The sequence below is a fragment of the Rhinopithecus bieti genome, unplaced genomic scaffold, assembly GCF_001698545.2.
Source record: "Rhinopithecus bieti isolate Rb0 unplaced genomic scaffold, ASM169854v2 scaffold_21703, whole genome shotgun sequence".
NCBI classification, from domain to species: Eukaryota; Metazoa; Chordata; class Mammalia; order Primates; family Cercopithecidae; genus Rhinopithecus; species Rhinopithecus bieti.
This window is the reverse complement of record NW_016812332.1, coordinates 3,267,331-3,288,470: the sequence shown is the minus strand read 5'-3', so window position 1 is coordinate 3,288,470 and position 21,140 is coordinate 3,267,331. Positions and strand designations below refer to the sequence as shown.

Genomic DNA, 21,140 nt, shown 5'->3' with positions numbered 1-21,140 from the left:
CATTTATTTTATTTTTCTAAGACTGAGTCTAACTCTGTCACCCAGGCTGGAGTGCAATGGCATGATCTCGGCTCATTGCAACCTCTGCCTTCCAGTTTCAAGCGATTCTCCTGCCTCAGCCTCCCAAGTAGCTGGGATTACAGGCATGCACCACCATGCCCAGCTAATTTTTGTATTTTTAGTAGAGATGAGGTTTCACCATATTGGTCAGGCTGGTCTCGAACTCCTGACCTCAAGCTATCTGCCCGCCTCGGCCTCCCAAAGTGCCAGGATTACAGGTGTGAGCCACCGCGTCTGGCTCGGAAATATATTTAATGACTAAATTTTGGGTGTTAAAGACTAAGAGAGAAAGAAGTTATGAAGGGAAAAATAATCATCTTTATTATGACTTCCTATTGCAATTGGTCAAAAAAAGTCTTTTTAATCCTGTCAGTCTTATAATATTGCCTGGTTAACTCCTTCTTGCTGTTAAGACTGTAAACCTGACAGCCAGAGCTCCAGAAATTACCATGTGATCTTAGGTATCGATGGTGGCTGGACAGGAAGAAAGTCACGTCCTTAATGTCTTTAAGAAGGTGCCATATCAGCCCTAGACTCCCTAACTCTGGCCATCTATTCAGATGAGCAAATAAATCTTTGGGGTTTAAATCCACTGTTATATTGGGTTTTCTATAATATGTAGGCAACTATAAACTTAAGTGGTAAACTCTCCAATACCATATTAGACTTGTAAATGAGCAATCTGCAAACATTAAGTTCTTTCCATGCACACTGGTAAACACAGCTAAAGCAAGTACTCTAGTAGTATAAGGGATTTATTTCTTCCAGGTTTTGTTAAAATTCTCATTTCACCCAGAGAATAGTAGTTTAACTACTGACGATATCTAAACTAACATGCAGAGGTGAATGAGAGGATTTAAAACCACGCCAAGCTGGGCATGATGGCTCATGCTGGTAATCCCAGCACTCTGGAAGGCCAAGGTGAGTGGATTGCCTGAGTCCAGGAGTTCGAGAGACAAGGCTGGGCAACATGGTCATATCCTGTATCTTCTAAAAAATACAAAAAAATTAGCCAGGCATGGTGGCATGCGCCTGTAGTCCTAGCTACTCAGGAGGTTAAGGTGGGAGAATCACCTGATGCTGGGAGGTCGAGGCTGCAGTGAGCCGAGATCATGCCACTGCACTCCAGTTTGGGCAATTGGAGTGAGACCCTGTCTCACTAAATAAATAAACAAATAAATAAAGCCATGCTTAAAGACTCTACTTTCAGGGATCATTTCTATAGTTTATTACTAGGGAAGTTTCTCTGAATGTGTAGGCACAAAAAGTAAAACAAGGCCATGCCTAGACATGTTTTATTTGTACTACACACAAAAGATGATCAAAACTATAAAGATATATTAAACAATATTTACAAAAGAATGATGCTATTTGATCAACTCGGCATTAAAGGTTAACATTTACCTTCTGCACTTCGTCTTTTTTCCTTCACATGTTCTTGAGCAGCACAGATAATCTGCCTTACCACTTCAAGTGAAGCCAACTGAATGGAAGGTGATTCTCTGGTTAAAATTACTCGATGTAGAACATTCAGTAATTCTATACCCAAGTCCTATCATAGAAATCATGTAGAGGACACTGTATTAGAAATTATACATTTCTTTTGTAAAAATACCAATGCTAAATGCCATGACAAAATTCAGAAAAAGAGAATGTAACAAATTGCTTTAGTGCAATAAAGTTAAGTAACACTTGCTCCATTTTAAATCAATGTCAGAGGCCGGGCACAGTGGCTCATGCCTGCAATCCCAGCACTTTGGGAGGCCGAGGTGGGTGGATTACTTGAGGCCAGGAGTTCGAGATCAAGCCTGGCCAACATGGTGAAACCCTGTCTCAACCTGATTAATGCTTTAAACCTAATAATAGTATTAAACACTTAAATAATAGACAGTCTATGCAGAGGAAATTATACTACTCACTTATCTCAACATCCAAGAGTCAATAACAAAAGAAATATACTAGATAAAACATGATATCAAAAGTATCTGCCCAATGTATACTTGCCCTTGAGAAAAGCAGTCAAAGGGAAGTACCATACTTTGTACAGGAACCCTTTTCCCATGGCCACACCCAAGTCAGATATTAGTGCCCGACTCCATCTAAAGATTAGCCAGCAATCTCTTAAAAAGACCTGGAGGGAGAACTCAGCCAACAGGAATACTTTGTAATGGACAGTAACTACATGAACCCATTAGATTCTCCCTTGGGGAATGGAATATAAGATATAGGTATATACACAAAGAGCAGGGTATGCAGAAGCAAAAAGACACAAAGAATAAATGTCACATGTAATCAGTGGCTACTGTCCTGGAGAATGCAATATAGAACGCTCCCATCATTGCAGAAAGAAGCAGAGACAGAAAAGTGGCAGAGTCAGAGGCATGATCATTTCCGGGTCAACACATATGCTTATGGCATTCTGGTTCCAAGGCCTAGCTGTGTGGCCGTATGGTTTTAAAAAAAATTTCTCTGTGTTTACTCTCTGTTAACTATAGAAACCTGAACATGTTTCTCTTCCTTAAAGTCTACAGAAGCCTTACAAAAAAAACCCCAGATAAATCACCTGATCACTGCCAATTTTTGATCTGGGCCAAGGTACATCTAGAAGTGCTTGCAATGCATATAAACAAGCAGTTATGCTTTCCATGGTTGCATCTGAACGCAAGGAACATAGAAATTCCACGCTGATTCCTGTGGAAAGCCAAAAAAGAGGAGGAGGCTTCTTTCAAATTATTAGTTTATAAAATTAAGTAATTAATCTTATATTTTGGTAAGATATATAAACAGACAGTAAAAAGGTAATACAAATAAATGACAATGAATTTAAGACTAAACAATTAAATGACAAGACAAGTCACTTAATAGTTTGTTTCTATCTACACGTACAAAAAGAATAATCTATGCCGGGCGTAGTGGCTCACGCCTGTAATCCTAAGCCCTTTGGGAGGCGGAGGCAGGCGGATCACCTGAGGTTGGGAGTTTCAGACCAGCCTAACATGGAGAAATCCCATCTCGACTAAAAATACAAAATTAGCTGGGCATGGTGGCACATGCCTGTAATCCCAGCTATTCGGGAGGCTGAGGCAGGAGAATCGCTTGAACTCAGGAGGCAGAGGTTGTGGTGAGCTGAGATCGCTCCATTGCACTCTGGCCTGGGCAACAAGAGCAAAACTCTTGTCTCAAAAAAAAAAAAACAAAACCAAAAAACTAAACTAGGCCTGTGCACTAGTTGCTTAGTTGCTATGAAACAGTTCAAAGCTACAAAAATTACAATAAAATTGCACCAGAAAACATATGGAGTTTTACAACTTTACTTGGGCTAAAATTTATTGGGTGATCATCACATATCAGTCACTGTGCTTTGACATACATCTTTTTATTAAATTATCCTAACAGTTGACAAAGTAGGCACTATTATTGACATTAATTCTGAGATAAATGAGCAGAGAGTTTAAGTAATTTATCTATATTTTTATTTTTAATTGACAATAATTGTGAGCTTGAGTTGAAATCGTGCCAATGCACTCCAGCCTGGGCAAAAGAGTGAAACTCCGTATCAAAAGGAAAAAAAAAAAACCCGAGGGTTGTAAACTTCTATAAGTGATTTAACTGACCTAAAATCAGATGGAATCTATCAGTATAGACATCCTCAGGGGACTTTATGGTAGCCCCAGAAGATGAACCCTGACACATGGAAGTTGGTGTTACAGGCCTGGAGAGATCAGATGCTCCTTCATCTGGGTCAGCAACAACAAAGCCTGTGCTTGTAAGCCACAATGCTGTAGCATGGAGTATAAGTGCCCAGGAGTTGTAATACTGCAATTTTGCATTTTCACTAGTCTCTGCTGTGTAGAAAGCACCACCTAAAGCAAACAGTTTCAGGAGAAATAAGAGATTAGCTTCCAATGTATTTTCTCTTTTTTCTGTTACAAGATATAGACCATTTCCATCACTCTGAAAGTTCCCTTGTACCCTTTTTCAGTCAGTTCCCTATACCCTAAGGCAATTACTTTCTAGTTTTTATCAGCACAGATAAGTTTTGCCTACTCTTCAACTTCATATAAATAGAATCACACATTCACATGTACTTATTTGTGACTAGTATTTTGTTAACAAAATAACCTAACAACATTTTTAGAGATTCATTCATGCAGCTGTGTTATCAGTATTCTGTTATCAACGTTCTTATTTTTACTGGGAGCACAACTGATAGGTCATAGGGCTCATCTACTTTTAACTTCATAAAAAGTTTTCAGCCTAATTTGTAACTTTTATAATTTAATCACAAACATTTAAAAACAAAATATGTATATATGTGTGATTAAAATAAATACCAATACCCATTTACCCACTTCCAAGATGAACATTAACATTTTCCCTGATTTTCTTTTTAAATCTCTCTTATTTTTCTTCTCTTTTTTTTTCAGATGGAATCTCACTCTGTCACCCAGGCTGGAGTGCAGTGGCGTGATCTTGGCTCACTGTAACCTCCAACTTCTGGGTTCAAGCGATTCTCCTGCCTCAGCCTCCTGAGTAGCTGAGACCACAGGTATGCACTACCACGCCTGGCTAATTTTTTGTATTTTAGTAGAGATGGGGTTTCACCATGTTGCCCAGGTTGGTCTTGAACTCCTGGGCTCAGGCAATCCGCCCACCTCGGCCTCCCAAAGTGTTGGGATTACAGGTGTGAGCCACCGTGCCTGGCCAATTTTTTCCTTAAAAAACTTAAAACTATTATACCACTAATTCTTGCCCCTCCTTCCATGACTACTTTCCTCAAGCCAGTAAGAATGACTCCTAGATATGGTCTTGTACTTTCACAATAATCTATGTATTCATTAAAAACATATGCTATTTTTTTGTGTGCTTAAAAGTTTACTTAAAAGGCATCATACTGTATGTATTCTTTTTTTTTTTTTGGAGATGGGGTTTCACTATGTTGCCCAGGTTGGCCCTGAACTCCTGAGCTCAAGTGTCCCTTCCACTTCAGCCTCCTGAGTAGCTGAGACTACCAGCATGTACTACCATGCCTGGCTTACATGCATCCTTTATTTTTTTGTCCAGGCACGGTGGCTCATGCCTGTAATCCCAGCACTGTGGGAGGCTGAGGTGGGCAGATCACCTGAGGTCAGGAGCTCAAGACCAGCCTGGCTAACATGTAGAAACCCTGTCTCTACTAAAAATACAAAAATTAGCTGGACGTGGTAGTGCACACCTGTAGTCCTAGCTACTTGGGAGGCTAAGGCAAGAGAATCACTTGAACCCAGGAGGTGGAGGTTGCAGTGAGCTGAGATCAAGCCACTGACCTCCAGACTGGGTCACAGAGCAAGATTCTGTCTCAAAAATAAATAAATAAATAAATAAATAAATAAATATTTTTTCACTTAACATTATGTTTTTAAGATTTACTTACAGTTGCTACGTGTCTGTCATTCATTTTTCTGTTGTGTAAGTAAATCAGCTTATTTTCACTTTGTTTCCATTTTAATGCTACTGAAAAGTACAACAAACACTCCACATATCTTTTTGTATATAATTCTAACGAAAATTCTAATAGAACTAGGGTGCGCACCATAGTGTATACCATAGTCCCAGCTGCTTAGGAGGGTGAGATGGGAGGATCACTTGAGCCCAGCTGTAGTGCACTATAATTGCTCCTGTGAATAGTCATTATACTCCAGCCTGGGCAACCCAGCAAGACCCTGTCTCTAAAAACACACAAACAAACCAAATACACACACACACAAAACTAGTAGAACTTTACAGACTCTTCCTAAAATTCATTTCAAAAAGTAAAAATACAATGATAGCTAAGACATTTTGGAATAACATGAAGATTAAGAGTGGCTACAAAGTAACCAACCCATAAAATGCAGTATTAGTAACTGACTAAAAATAAGAACCCCATCCCTATTCCACACACACAAAATAAATTCCAGTTCTACCAAAGTTCAAAATGTAAAAGGCAAAACTGCAAAGCTTATATGTCTTTATGATCTTAAGTTTAAAAATGTATGTGGCAACACAAAAACACAAACCATAAATGACTGATTACATTCCTTAATTTTTTTTTTTTAAAGAGAGGGACTTGCTCTGTCACCCAGGCTGGAGTGCAGTGGCACAATCATAGCTTCCTGCAGCCTCCAACTCCTGGGCTCATGGGATCTTCCCACATCAGCCTTCTGAGTAGCTGGGACTATAGGTGTGCTACATCACACTGAACTTCCATTAGTTTAAAAAAGGTAAAAGAAAAGGACAAGTCACAGACTGAGAGAAAATACTTATAAGACATGCAATCACAAAGGAATAGTGTTGTGTATATATATAAAGGATTACACAATCAGGAAGAAAACAATTTTTTTTTTTTTTTAGACGGAGTCTTGCTCTGTCGCCCAGGCTGGAGTGCAGTGGCCAGATCTCAGCTCACTGCAAGCTCTGCCTCCTGGGTTTACGCCATTCTCCTGCCTCAGCCTCCCGAGTAGCTGGGACTACAGGCGCCCGCCACCTCGCCCGGCTAGTTTTTTGTGTTTTCAGTAGAGACGGGGTTTCACCGGGTTAGCCAGGATGGTCTCAATCTCCTGACCTTGTGATCCGCCCGCCTCGGCCTCCCAAAGTGCTGGGATTACAGGCTTGAGCCACTGCGCCCGGCCGAAAACAATTGTTAGAAATGAATTTCTGATGCCGCAAAACAAACAGCACTCAGATATAATTTCAGTTTCCTCAGCAAGGCAATTTACTTTTGCAAAAGGGTGTCACTCGTGCCCATTAAGATCGCAAGTGCACACGGAACAAAGGAGACAAGGGGGGTTTTATATCCTTAATGCGATCTGTATCTCTGTGTTCTTCCCCCATGGGCTGGGGTCGGACTGTATAATCTGAGCGGACCCGACTGGCTGCTTGTAAATATTTTTCTAAATATGGAAGGGAGGGGGACGTGAGGTCCAGTGGTGGAGCAACTGGGACGTGCAGTTTCGGAACAATGGGTACAGGTAACCAAAGGAACAGATGTAAGTTATCAATTAAAACTGACGGGAAGGGGGTAGGGTGTTTACAGTAACTAGAGGCAAGGAGAAACAAGAAAGTTGAGTTTGAGAACAAAGGGTAAGGAAGTTAACAGGCTAAACCTTTTGAAGAAAAACTCAGAAAATTCATTGTATCTTACAACAAAATAAATACCAAATAGCAGATGGGCAAAGATTATGACTAAATTATTTATGGAAGAAGCAACTTAAAGACTGTTAATCAAGGAAATAAGAAAATAAAACAATGAAATATTTCATAGCCATCAGATTGGCAAAAATTATTAAGTATGATAATACAGTGTGGAGAAATGAAAACAAGTTGCTGGTGGGTGTAGCCTTTCTTTTTTTTTTTTTGAGACAGAGTCTCACTCTTGTCACCTAGGCTGGAGTGCAGAGGCACGATCTCAGCTCATTGCAACCTCTGCCTCCCAAGTTCAAGCAATCCTCCTGCCTCAGCCTCCCGAGTTGCAGGGATTACAGGCACGCACCACCACACTTGGCTAACTTTTGCATTTTTAGTAGAGACGGGGTTTCACTATGTTGGCCGTGCTGGTCTCGAACTCCTGACCTCAAGTGATCTGCCAACCTCAGCTTCCCGAACTGCTGGGATTACATAAGCTTGAGAACAGCCTGGCAACAAGGCAAAACCCCATCTCTGCAAAATATACAAAAATTAGCAGGGCGTGGTGGTGTATACCTGTAGTCCTTGCTACTTGGGAGGCTGAGGTGGGAGGACTGCCTTAACCCAGGAGGCAGAGATTGCAGTGACCCAAAATTGCACCAATGCACTCCAGCCTGGGAAACAAAGTAAGACCCTGTCGCAAAAAAAAAAAGAAAATATGTTACTGTCACTCTAGGAATTATGTAAGTATTTTACCTCCTTACCTTCAGCAGGAAGTTGGGAGGCAAATTCTGAAGGCAAAGTTAAAAGAGCAAAATCCTGAAGTGCAGCAAGCCAGAGTCTGCTTAGTGTGCCAAGATCTGCATAGACTAAGTCAAGAAGTCCATCTGATGAACATGATCCATTTCTGATACTGTCCTCTAAACAGCTGGTAGTCTTCAGAGGTTGCCTGTGGTTTTTATGTCTTTGCACAGCAATTATGTAGACCTGTTAAAGGTTAATTTAAAAACAGGAAATCTTTTATCTGCTGAAAAGGTACTATAAAATGTTTATATTTTCCTGAAGAGACAGACTTACCTTTGAGCATACTGGACTTGAAATGCACTGTGATATCAAGAAGGCCTGTGTGTGTAACTACACACAGAAAACTGGGGTAGAAAGAGTCAAAAATACTATCTTCAATGAGATGCATTAGGGATAACAAATATCTGGTAAATATGATGCCACTTCTCACATTTACAATCATAATACTATATCACGGCACTCTTTCTCACTAAGCCTGGTATGGCCTAATAATCCATCTTAACATACGGCTATAGGTAGCCATCTCTTAACTGAAATACTGAAAATATTTTCATTCAAATGTATCACTAAATCTCTACAAAGTGTACACAAATAGATTTAACATGGATTATAGAATGTTAAAGTATGCAACACAGTGTATAACATGCACTATTCCTTTATCTACAACTCTAAAATCCAAAAAGCTCTGAAAAAACCTAAGTTTTGGGCAAACTAATCTGGTGGCAACACTGACGAACTTATGTGAGGCCATTTATATCTATATACACAAAACAGTATGAATATTCAAACATGAATGTGTCTGATTATAGATTCTATGGTATTGCCCTAGACTTCCCAGATATATATTGGTCAGTCATTATTTATCTTTATTGAAGAAATAATATGAGGAGGTAACAGGCTTAAGCAAAAGCACAGAGATTTAGATCCAGTCTATTTTATTTTATTTTTATTTTTTTGAGAAGAAGTCTCACTCTGTCACCCAAGCTGGAGTGCAGTGGTGCCATCTCAGCTCACTACAACCTTCACCTCCCCGGTTCAAGCAATTCTCCTGCCTCAGCCTCCCAAGTAGCGGGGATTACAGGCGTGCAACACCATGCCTGGCTGGTTTTTGTATTTTTTAGTAGAGACTGGGTTTCACCATGTTGACCAGGCTGGTCTTGAACTCCTGACCTCATGTGATCTGCCTGCCTCAGTCTCCCAAAGTGCTTGGATTATAGGTGTGAGCCACCACGCCCAGGCTATTTTATTTGTTTTCTTATTTTTGAGATGGAGTTTCGCTCTTGTTCCCCAAACTGGGGTGCAATGGTGCGATCTCGGCTCACTGCAACCTCTGCCTCCCGGGTTCAAGAAATTCTCCTGCCTTAGCCTCCCGAGTAGCTGGGATTACCGGCATGCGCCACCATGCCCAGCTAATTTTTTTGTATTTTCAGTAGAAAAGGGGTTTCACCATGTTAGCCAGGCTGGTCTTGAACTTCTGATCTCAGGTGATCTGCCCACCTCGGCCTCCCAAAGTGCTGGGATTACAGGTGTGCACCACCGTGCCTGGCCTATTTTATTTATTATTAAAATTTTATATAGAGATGAGGTCTCAGTATGTTGTCCAGGCTGATCTCGAACTCCTGGTCTCAAGTAATCCTCTTGCCTTGGGCTCCTAAAGTGTTGGGATTACAAGCATGAGCCACTGCACCTGGCCAGACCCAGTTTATTGAATCTAGGCACAACTACTTCCTAATGAAGGTTGTGATAAATAATGACAAAAATAAAGATTCTACAACTTTCAGGTTTAAAATACCTCTACTGGAGGAAACCCTTTTGTACATGTTGGTTAATCTCTTAGATGAAATCTGAGATTACAAACCTTCATTAAAATGGTATGTGAACTGGGCCAGGCATGGAGGCTCATACTTGTAATCCCAGCACTTTAAGAGGCAGAGGAGAGTGGATCGTTTGAGGTCAGGAGTTCAGGACCAACCTGGCCAACACGGTGAAACCCCATCTCTACGAAAAATACAAAAATTAGCTGGGTGTGGTAGTGAATACCTGCAGTCCCAGCTACTTGGGAGGTTGAGACACGAGAATCGCTTGAACCTGGGAGATGGAGGTTGCTGTGAGCCAAGATTGCTCCAGTGCACCCCAGCCTCGTCAACAGAACAAGACTCTGTCTCCAAAAAAAATGATATGTGAACCAAGATTGGTCATGTTTGGTCACTGCTGAAGCTGGGTGATGGGTATATGTAGATTCGTTATAAATAGTACTACGTCTACTTTTGCAAATGTTTAAACATTGCATAGTAAATTACAAAATATAGTTTTCTTCTTTATTGGGAAAGTAAATAAGCATTTTACTGTAAGATTTCTTTATCCTTGGAAAATAAAATAACTACTACTTAGTATTCAAAAATCATTCTATGAAAGAGCATTAGAAAGCATTGTATGCTACAGAGTTGAGAGAAAACCCAAATTTCCAAGAATTCAGGATTCAATAAAAGTTGACTTCCACTGGCTACTATAAAGTCTTTCTGGCTTATAAGTGGCACTGCTTAAAGTAGGAGATAATAGACTACGGAAGACTCTTTAAAATGCTTGACCAACATATTAACATATAAATACATCACATGTTGGAATTATTTTTAAACTTAAAAATGAACTTATTTGTAGTTCATTTTAAATAGTAAATTTCAGTTTATGGCCTAAGGTGTTTATTAACAACTTCTAAAATTCCAGTTATAAGAAATACCAACCTCTGCCCAGGCTTTAAGCACAGCTAAGATCTCCATGGTAGAAGCGCTTTCATTATATAAGTGACTTAGAGCTTCTTTTCCAGCCTGTATTTTAGTTAACGATGAAACAAGCAACTGATGAACTCTTCGGAGATCATTAAGGTCACTTACAACTCCACTTGCTATCCAGGCACTGCAAACCTAGTTTTCAAGAAATTAAAAGTTATATTTTAAAATTATAAGTATCTCCCTTGGCTGGGCATGGTGGCTCATATCTGTAATCCCAGCATTTTGGGAGCTGAGGCAGGCAGACTGCTTGAGCTCAGGAGTTTGAGACAAGCCTGGGCAACATGGCATAACTCTGTCTAAAAGAAAATATAAAAATCAGCTGGGCATGGTAATGTGCACCTGTAGTACTAGCTACTCAGAAGGCTAGGGCAGGAGGACTGCATGAGCCCCTAAGTTTGAGGACACAGTGAGCTAGGATTGAGCCACTACACTCTAGACCTCTAGACTCGCTGGCAGAGTGAGACCCCATCTCTTAAAACAAAAAAAACAAAAAAACCCATCTCTTAAAAAAAAAATCTCCCTTGTGAGTTCAGCAGAGCTCATCACATCTCAAGAATCTAGTCACTGAGACTATATTGCTATTGCTTTCAAGAAATCCTGTGGAAGGAGGCTGATAATGATAGTCAAAAGCCAGCATTTCCAAAGGGAACGCAGTCTAAGGTTGAAGCAAGGAAATCAGTGCTAATGAGCACATAAATCGAACAGTTCTAGATGTATTAATATGGAGAAATGAAGCTATGAAATCATAAAACCCCAACAAAATTTTTGATTGTTTTGAAGACAGTGTATTTTAATCTTAAAACAAAACATCATTAATTCTACAATGCAAAACACTTGGTCCAGGTGCCATGATATTTCTCTCTCTTTTTTTGGGATAGGATCTTGCTCTGTAGCCCCGGCTGGAATGCAGGGGTGCCATCACAGCTCCTACAGCCTTGACCTCCACGGCCCAGGGTATCCTCCCACCTCAGCCTCCTGAGTAGCCAGGACCACAGGCACATACCACCACGCCTGGCTAATTTTTTATTTTTTATAGAGAAAGGGTCTCCCTATGTTGCCCAGGCTAGTCTCAAACTCCTGAGCTCAAGTGAGTCACTTGCCGTGGCCTCCCAAAGGGCTGGGATTATAGGAATGAGTCACTGTGTCCAGCTGATATTTCTCTTTTTCTAAGGACAATTTAGTTTTCCTCTTCTGTGTATTTATTAAGTTATTATCTCATCTCACAAACTATTTCAAGTGGCTTACAGCAGGAACACACATAATAAAGTTATAATAAATTAGAGATTCATACAACATTTAACATAGTTCTCTGAATAGTAAAAGCACTCAACTATTTCCCAAGTACAATTAAATAAAATTGAAAGAACTGACTAAAATTAGTTTTTCCCACTATGTTTATAATTAATTTATTCATGTCAGTCCTGCTGGTAATTAGTTCAGGTCATTCCGGACTAGAGTTTTTTTTTTTTTTTTTTTTTTTTTGAGATGGAGTCTCCCTCTGTTGCCCAGGCTGGAGTGCAGTGCATGATCTCAGCTCACTGCAGCCTCTGCCTCCCAGGTTCAGGTGATCCTCCCACCTCAGCCTCCTGAGCAGCTGGGACAATAGGTACCTGCCACCACGCCTGGCTCATTTTTTTGTACTTTTAGTAGACAGGGTTTCACCATGTTGGCCAGGCTGGCCTCTAACTCCTGACCTCAAGTGATCCACCTGCCTTGGCCTCCCAAAGTGCTGGGATTACAGGCGTGAGCCACTGTACCTGGCCTAGGGCTGGATATTAAGTGTTTGACAACGCAGTCTCAGAAAAGCAACGGTTTAAAATTGTATATTATATGGCTCTTAGGTATATGAAAAAGTGCTCAATCTCACTTGAAATACAAATCTAAACTATCTCGAGATAGTCTTTTATTGTCTCGAACAGACAAAAATCTAAAAGTTGGATGACTCACAATGTTGCTGGGACTGTGGTAAAACAGGTACTTGTATAACATTGTTGGTGGAAATTTAAATGGTAAACACCTCTAATATCCATCAATTATTAATTATTCGTCCATTCAATTTTGGGGGAATCCATCAATTCAATTTTGGGGGATTTATCTCACAGATATGCTTACACCCAGTGAAATGACCTATGCACAAGGTCACTCATACAGCACTATTCTAATAGCAAAAGACAAAAAACCCAGTGTCCGTCAATACGGAACTGGTTAAAAAAATTATAACATATCTATATAGTGGACTATCGTGCAGTTATCAAAAAGGAAGAGTAAGTTCTCTACATTTAAGAAGAAAAGTGTAAGCTGTGATTGATGGTAAGACATCTATAAAGAAAAAACATTGGTAAAAAATACTAACTGGAGGATTGCATCCCAAGATTATTTCTTAAGCTTCATCTTTTAACCATTTACCTGACATGCTTTAGCAGTGACATCAGGTGGTGTTTCTGAAGTAAAGGCTGGTCTAAGTGCTGCTCCTACCTGGAAAGAAATTACATGACATATCAAACATCAATAAGTAAGACAGCACAAGTTCTCCCTCTTCTTAATGCTATTTTAAAATTATTTATTTATAACAGGTATTATGGACAGCTGTTGTTTTGTCTACCCAGCATATCTTCCCCTGTTTTTAGATAACAACATCCCAATTTTTCCTTTGGGGCATGATCTTCTCTCCCCAACTCTTTTTTTTTGTTTTGAGACAGAGTCTTGCCCTGTCGCCCAGGCAGGCTGGAGTGCAGTGGCACAATCTCGGCTCACTACAACCTCCGCCTCGCAGGTTCAAGTGATTCTCCTGCCTCAGCTTCCCAAGTAGCTGGGATTACAGATGCAAGCCACCACAACCAGCTAATTTTGTATTTTTAGTAGAGACGGAGTTTCACTATGTTGGCCAGGCTGTTTGGTCTCCAACTCCTGACCTCAAGTGATCCACCTGCCTCCTCCCAAAGTGCTGGGATTACAGGTGTGAGCCACCGTGCCCGGCCTCTCCCTCTTAATCCATATTGTTGGTTTGGAGCTGACAGCATTGCCTGGCTCCAAGGACTCATGCTGGGATACTGAAGCCTCTCAAGATTTTCACTGGGAGTACTGGGAAAGAAGCACTGTATCTTTCTGAGGCCCTGGGTAGGCTAAGACAGCCATCTTGATTTCACTTGGAGAGAATAATCCTGAAAATAAGGCCACCGTGGAAGAAAGCAGAGACAACTAAGAGAGTCCTATAATAATTTTCCTTTTCTGCTTGAGTTCTAATTGTATTTCTAGCACTTGCAATTGTGAGAGGGCTAAAAATATAACAGAGCTCCTCTTAATTAAGTTGAATTTTAATATTTTATTCTAATATAATAGTTTTTCTTTTCTTTTTTTTTTTGAGACAAAGTCTTGCTCTTGTTCCTCAGGCTGGAGTGCAATGGCATGATCTCAGCTCACTGCAATCTCTGCCTTCTGGGTTCAAGTGATTCTCCTGCCTCAGCCTCCGGAGTAGCTGGCATTACACCAGCCTGCCACTACACCTAGCTCATTCTTGTCTTTTTAGTAGAGATGGGGTTTCACCACGTTGGCCAGGCTGGTCTCGAACTCCTGATCTCAGGTGATCCGCCCGCCTCGGCCTCCCAAGGTGCTGGGATTACAGGCGTAAGCCACTGCGCCCGGCCTCTAACATGATAGTTCCAAGTAACTTTAATCCCTTCATTTTGCTTTGTCCCTAAGCATATGTTGGTATTAGCTGAACAAAGTGAAAAAGACCACTAATCAACTGATGAACTGCTCTGTACTCCCTAACTGCTAGCCATCAGAAGTTGCTTCTGAATAATAAAGAGAGATCTCCTTGGATGAATGCTATTAAAGGATTACAAGACAGCTGATGATTTTGTTATCTTCCTTGTTCTTCTTAAATTGTTCAATGGACCAGTCAAATAATCAGTTAAAAAGATTACAAAACCAGTAATAGAAACCTGAATCCTTGGGCTGGGCCTGGTGGCTCATGCCTGTAGTCCCAGCACACTGGAGGTGGAGACAGACAGATCACTTCAGTCCAAGAGTTTGAGACCAGTTTGGGCAACATGGTAAAACTCTGTCTTTACAAAAAAATACAAAAATTAGCCGAGCATGGTGGCGTGTGGCTGTAGTTACAGTTACTTGAGGTTTCAGTGAGCCAAAATCATGCCACTGCACTCCAGCCTGGGCAACAGGGTAAAACCTTGTCTCAAAAACAACAACAACAAAAACCTCATAGACAGCTGAATGATTTCCTAAGTCTAGAAAATAAATGAAGGAGTTTATATATATATCATGAAAACTAACCTTTATTTATTTATTTATTTAGAGAAATGCTGTGTTTAATGGTAAAGCTTAGCACACCCCAGCACCAGGAATGGCGTGAAGTTGCAGCTGCAGGCATAGGCAGGTGACCCCCACGGAGCCTAACATGGTGAAGAAGATGAAGAAGGAGACCATAAAACAGAAGAGAGGAGCCCCATGGCCTCAGACAGGGCAAAGCCCAGAATGGCATAGGAGAAGAGTTGCTGCTTGAGAGAGAGAGGTTCCTGGCATAGCCAATAATCAAGATGCCAAACACCGCTCCAATGCCAGCCCCTGAACCAGCCACACCAACTGCAGCTGACCCAGCACCAATAAACTTGGCTGCTGTGTCAATGTCCCGGGAGACAACACTGGCCTGGAACTCCTGTCTGGCCACCTGGAGCGGGGAGTTGCTGTAGGAAGTCTGTTTAGATGAATTTTCTGGGCTATTCAAGAAGGAGGCAGACACAGGCCTGATTAGACCCCTGGTACAACAGCAGATCAGAGCTGGAGAAATGAGTAGTACCCCGGTGGTCTGCATTTTTTCAGTCTCCCAGCTTTAGCCCTTGGTCTCAGTGCTCAGCTTCCCCTACCCCGAAAATTAACCTTTAAAGTTATAAAACACTCAATTTTTTTTTGTTTTTGTTTTCTTTAATAGGGCCTTTTCTTTCCTCTCTGTGGAGATGGGGGTCTCCCTATGATGCCCAGACTGGACTTGAACTTCTGGGCTCAAGTGATCTTCCTGCCTCAGCCTTCTAAGGAGCTGGGACTACAGGCATACTACCGTGCCCAAAAGACATGTTTTATGCACTTTGCTTTTACTTGAAGCTTTATAAAATATTAACTGAAAGATTTCTTCTTCAAACACATGTACTTTCTATATATGGATTATACTGGTGATATGTTAGCAGAGATACATACTCATTTATGAAGTGATATCCCAATTCAGTTCATAGACAGATCCTTCCTCCTTTCTTTCTTCCCTCTCTTCCTCTCTTCCTTTTTCTTTTCCCCTTTCTTCTTCTTCTTCTTCTATTTTTTAACTTTCCTATCCTCAGACAGTTTCAGACTTTTTTTTTTTTGAGACAGGGTCTGGATCTGTCACCCAGGCTGGAGTGCAGTGGCACAATCTCAGCTCACTGCAACCTCCGTTTCCCAGGCTCAAGTGATTCTCCCACCTCAGCCTGAGACTACCGGTGCACACCACCATGCCAGCTAGTTTTGTATTTTTGGTAGAGATGGGGTTTCGTCATGCTGCCTGGTCTTGAACTCCTACGCTCAAAGCTACCTACCCGCCTCGGCCTCCTGAAGTGCTGGGATTACAGGCGTGAGCCACCATGCCTGGCCTCATAGACTTTTTATCTGTGTATTTAATAATAAAATTCTCTAACAGAAAGTGCTTACATTGGCTTGATACTGTTCCAGAATCACATGACCTGGAAACTCTGGTTCTGGAACAGTTGCAAATCGCCGAATAACAACTAACAGCATTTCAAGGCCAGAAAGACGGAGCTGGTCACTGTGATCTGTGGCAGCCATAAAAGCCATGCGAATTAAGTCAGCAAGATGCAGCACCAAAAAGTCATCTATAAGATTAAAAAACACATTGGGAGAAAAAAAGATTAGAAAATATCAAAAAAATGTGCTGGAACTAAGACTTACATTAAGTGATAATTTTTCCTCCTTTAATTTTATAACCTAGACTTTAAGTACCTCTGACTTGAAATACTGTTTTGACTATTTGTTAAATAGAGACTTTAAAGCTGGATTTAATGGACACTGTAAATACACACAAAAAAACTGTCCCAAAGCTAGTAAGTATTTATAGCTACTCAGGGCAGAATTAGCATTTTTTAAGAGTCCTAATAGTATCTTCGATAAAATTTTGTTCAGATTTTATGATAAAAGTACATTAGTTGGTACAGAGGAGACTTTGGGCTTTGATTAATTAAGCAGAAATTTATACTCTTTATGTCAAGTTGAAGCTAAGACGTAAAGTTCCTTTTAAAAAAAGTTGTATGTGGCTCTTTATATGAACTACAATATCTTATTTTTACATATATTGCCAAATATACAAATGATGGGAGTATAAAAAACATTTCTAGCTGCAGAAATGATAAATGGGAATTCCTTTAATTCCTACAACACATTGTTTGGTATAATATACCTCCTGTGGAGAGATATAAGAAAATCATTTAACAGAAGAAATCAACATATCTTAGTAAATGCCAACTACAACTTTAACTGAGAGCACAGGAATCAGTAAGTATAGCATGTACATTTTGCAACTGTAAGTATCTAGCACAGTGCTCTTCATAAGAGACTCAATAAATGCATACTTAAAAAATAATTAAACCAGAGATACCTAATTCATACTCAGACTGGCAACAGCAACATTTTGCTTTGAAATTCTTTTGTCTGGTAAAGAACACTTCTAAGGAATTTAGAAATATGCACTGTGGACAGGTGTGGTGGCTAATGCCTATAATCCCAGCACTTTGGGAGGCTGAGGTAGGAGAGTCACTTAAGCCCAGAAGTTTGAGACCAGCCCAGGAAACATAATAAGATCTCATTTCTACAGAAAAATTAAAAAATTAGATGGGGATGGTGGTATATGCCTATTGTCCCAGTTACTCGGGAGGCTGGGGTGGGAGGATTGCTTGAGCCCAGAAGATTGAGGTTACAGTGAGCTGTGATCATGCCATTGCACTCCAGCCTGGGTGACAGAGCGAGATGCTGTCTCAAAAAAAAATCTGATCCCTTAAGTCAATTACATAAGTAACTGTAACTTTAAAATTAACCTATCTCCAGTTTTCTCTTGAGGCTTGGCAGGGAACCCACTTGTGTTTGAATTCAGTGAGTGTANNNNAAAAAAAAAAAAAAAAAAAAAGAACAAATATATATTATATCTTTGAACATATTAGCTTAAGTGAATTTAAAAAATCAGACATCAAACCATAAAGACAAACATAAATAGGTAAAAATAATACAGTTGAACAGTAAGAGGTGATCAAAATGGTCTTACAATCAGGTTTACTTAACATTGAGAAAAGTTCAAATGTTTTCTAGTTATAACAGATTATAATATCTATGATATTAAAATAATCTATAAGCAAAAACTGGCCCAAGTTACAAACCAGGAAATAATTTTTGAGAACTAGTAAGTGTTCATACTAATTCCCAAGAACCAATTATTTTCTATAAACTTAATGCATTGCACATGCTCATTAAAGTGAATACCAATATAAGAAGCTTAACCATTAAAAACATATTTAAACATGAAGTGATGTGATCACAGCTTACTACAAGCTCAAACTCCTGAGCTCAAGTGATCCTCCTGCCTCAGCCTCCCGAGTAGCTGGAACTATCAGCACATGCCACCATGCCCCACTAATTAAAAAAATTTTTTTAACAGAGACAACATTTCATTATTGCCCAGGCTAGTTTCAAACTCCTGGGCTCAAGTGATCCTCCTGCCTCAGCCCCTCAAAGTGTTGGGATTATAGGTATGAGCCATTGTGTCCGGCTAGTTTCATTTTTAAAATAATAAAACCATAAGCATACAGCATTTTTACACATATCATTTGGTCTTTTCATCACTATGTCACTTACTTCTTGAATCTTTTTTTTTCATTTCTTGTGCTAAAGCAATGTCAAAATGTGCACTGCTAGCATTCTCACATTGGTTAATTATCCTACAGACACACTCAGCAGCAAAGACTCTAGTAGCCCATCGAGGATTGGTAAAAGGATGGGATTTTTCGTCATGTCTGGTGGTCAGGACTGAGGCATCATCCCCTTTATCTCCTTCTTCTTCTTGCATTGTATCCACACAAGTTATAGCTGTACAATCTTTTATTAAAGGAGAACATATGTAATTATAATCAACTGAAAGATACATATATCAAAAGGAACACAAAAATGACTCCAAATTCAGAGTAGAATTGCTCAATTATCAACTGCTACTGATCAATCATCTTTTTAATAACATCAAATAATTAGGTCTAATAACTACAGACAACTACAGTTGTCTAAAGGAGACACTGTAACAACTGTTCCAGGTCAAAATGACAAAGCTGTCAAATTATATCCAAAGTAAAAAACAAACACAATAGTAGATACTGAAATAATTATCAATCCCCTGCAGGTAGATGGATGTACTTAAGGAGACTCAAAATTCTCTAGTAGGGCGTGTGGGTGGGATACACTGGGAAGGCTGTTTTAACACTGGAGCCTTGCATGGATTTCAGGAGGTTCCTGAATCCACTGAAATTGTCTGAAAATATTTTTCTTAGGATAGACTCATTGCTATCATTACAGTATCAAAATTGTACTGATAGCTGGAGTCACTGAGTAGTGAATTATCTCCTCTACTTATTAACTGTTAAATTTACAAACTGTTTAACAACTGAAAATGGAACTAATGCTATGAAACAAACCAAACTGGTTTTCTTGCATTATCCTGTATGTCAATATTTTTTTACATGTTAGAATACCAAAGATGTCACAAATAAAGTTATGGTCAAGTTAACAGAGACTGGAAGGTGTTTTCCTGAGAAGGTATGGAGCCAAACCACAGAAGATGAAGAATTAATGGCAAGATAAAATTGAGCGAGCTCAGGGAGTATGAATGCAAAATTTAAAAAAGATGAGTGAGACACCAGAAAAATGTAACCAGTCTATCTATGCACACACATATTTTCTTTCTCTTTTTTTTTTGAGACAAGATCTTGCTCTGTTACACAATCATGGCTCACTGCACCCTCGAACACCTGGGCTCAGGCGACATTTTCTTTTAAAGAAGTCCTTGCAATTTTTGAGTAGTGGGGAACAGAAGAGAAAATTAGAAAAATAAAATATGTATAGCGTAATAGTTGAAACAGCCAGTGTAAATTATTGGAAGAGGGACCAATAAGAATGAAGATAGACAGAGGAGAGAATACAAAACATTCCAGGAATTTGATTTTAACTTTTCTCCTATCACACAATTCAGACATAAGAGCTACATTAAATTCTAAGGCTTGGGCAACTGAGTTGGGAGCACTGAAGTATAGTGGAAAGCTTGCGGATTTTAAAAGTTATGTAGGTGTAGGACTGAATCTGTCTTATGTCCTCAGGCAGGTTACCTCTCCAGGCCTATTTTCTCTTCTATAAAACAGAATAAAATTGCCTGTGCATAGGATGGGTTAAAAGCTTAAATCAGATAAATTATGTACAGTTCTTAGAAAAGAACTGGTTTTTCTCTTCTTTCTTCCTCTCATTTATTTTCTCTCTTATCCCAAGGATAAGAATTTTAAATATTCAAATATACTTTCTCATAAACAATTATCTTGTATTACTAAAGACATTAGGGTAATAACACTGTTTTCTAATACTACTTGAAATTAACATTATTGTATGTGTGAAACTGGCTTGCTCAAAATGTCATAACTTTGTGTAATTTTCTCTTATGGTGACTAAGTAATTTCATATGGTGCGAGGGGTAGGGTGGGTATGTATGAATGTATGTATGTATGTAGAGACAGGGTTTCACTTTATTGCCCAGGCTGGAGTGCAGTGGTATGATCTTGGCTCACTGCAACCTCTGCCTCTTGGGCTCAAGCAATCCTCCCATCTTAGCCTCCTGCGTAGCTGGGACTACAGGCGTGAGCCACCAGGCCCATCTAATTAAAAAAAAATTTTTTTTTGTAGAGATGGTGTTTTTCCACGTTGCCCAGGGTGGTCTCAAACTTCTGGACTTGAGCAATCTGTCTGCCTCAGCCTCCCAAAGTGCTGGGATTACAGGGGTAAGCCACCACACCTGGTCTCAAATATTTATTGCATGTATGAAAAGAAATGATGGAGACAATATAAATCAAGTCACACCTTTTAGAGCATAAATAACTCTACTTTTTAGTTTGCTTTATATAGGAAAGTCATCTAAGATGGCCAAAGGGAAAAAGCAGGTTTAAGTATTGGATTTATATTGTTCAAATTAAAGAGAATTCTAAAACACTAGAAATACAATCTTCATTTGAAGAAAAGCAACAATCAGACAATCAGAATCCAGCTAGT

The 21,140-nt window shown here is 39.7% G+C and overlaps 1 protein-coding gene and 1 pseudogene across 1 annotated transcript in view; both read right to left on the bottom strand.

Moving 5' to 3' along the window:
• HEATR5A (HEAT repeat containing 5A) overlaps positions 1 to 21,140 on the bottom strand; it is a 123,923-nt gene that overhangs the window by 13,582 nt on the left and 89,201 nt on the right. Inside the window, exons 24-31 of the mRNA XM_017895867.1 lie at positions 18,699 to 18,938; positions 16,491 to 16,672; positions 13,203 to 13,271; positions 10,749 to 10,928; positions 7,968 to 8,190; positions 3,675 to 3,923; positions 2,624 to 2,751; positions 1,465 to 1,612 (exon numbers count right to left, since the gene is read on the bottom strand). Of these exons, the coding sequence (XP_017751356.1) occupies positions 1,465 to 1,612; positions 2,624 to 2,751; positions 3,675 to 3,923; positions 7,968 to 8,190; positions 10,749 to 10,928; positions 13,203 to 13,271; positions 16,491 to 16,672; positions 18,699 to 18,938 (1,419 nt within the window). The remainder of the gene's footprint in view (positions 1 to 1,464; positions 1,613 to 2,623; positions 2,752 to 3,674; positions 3,924 to 7,967; positions 8,191 to 10,748; positions 10,929 to 13,202; positions 13,272 to 16,490; positions 16,673 to 18,698; positions 18,939 to 21,140) is intronic.
• LOC108544641 (ATP synthase F(0) complex subunit C1, mitochondrial pseudogene) lies at positions 15,138 to 15,627 on the bottom strand (annotated as a pseudogene).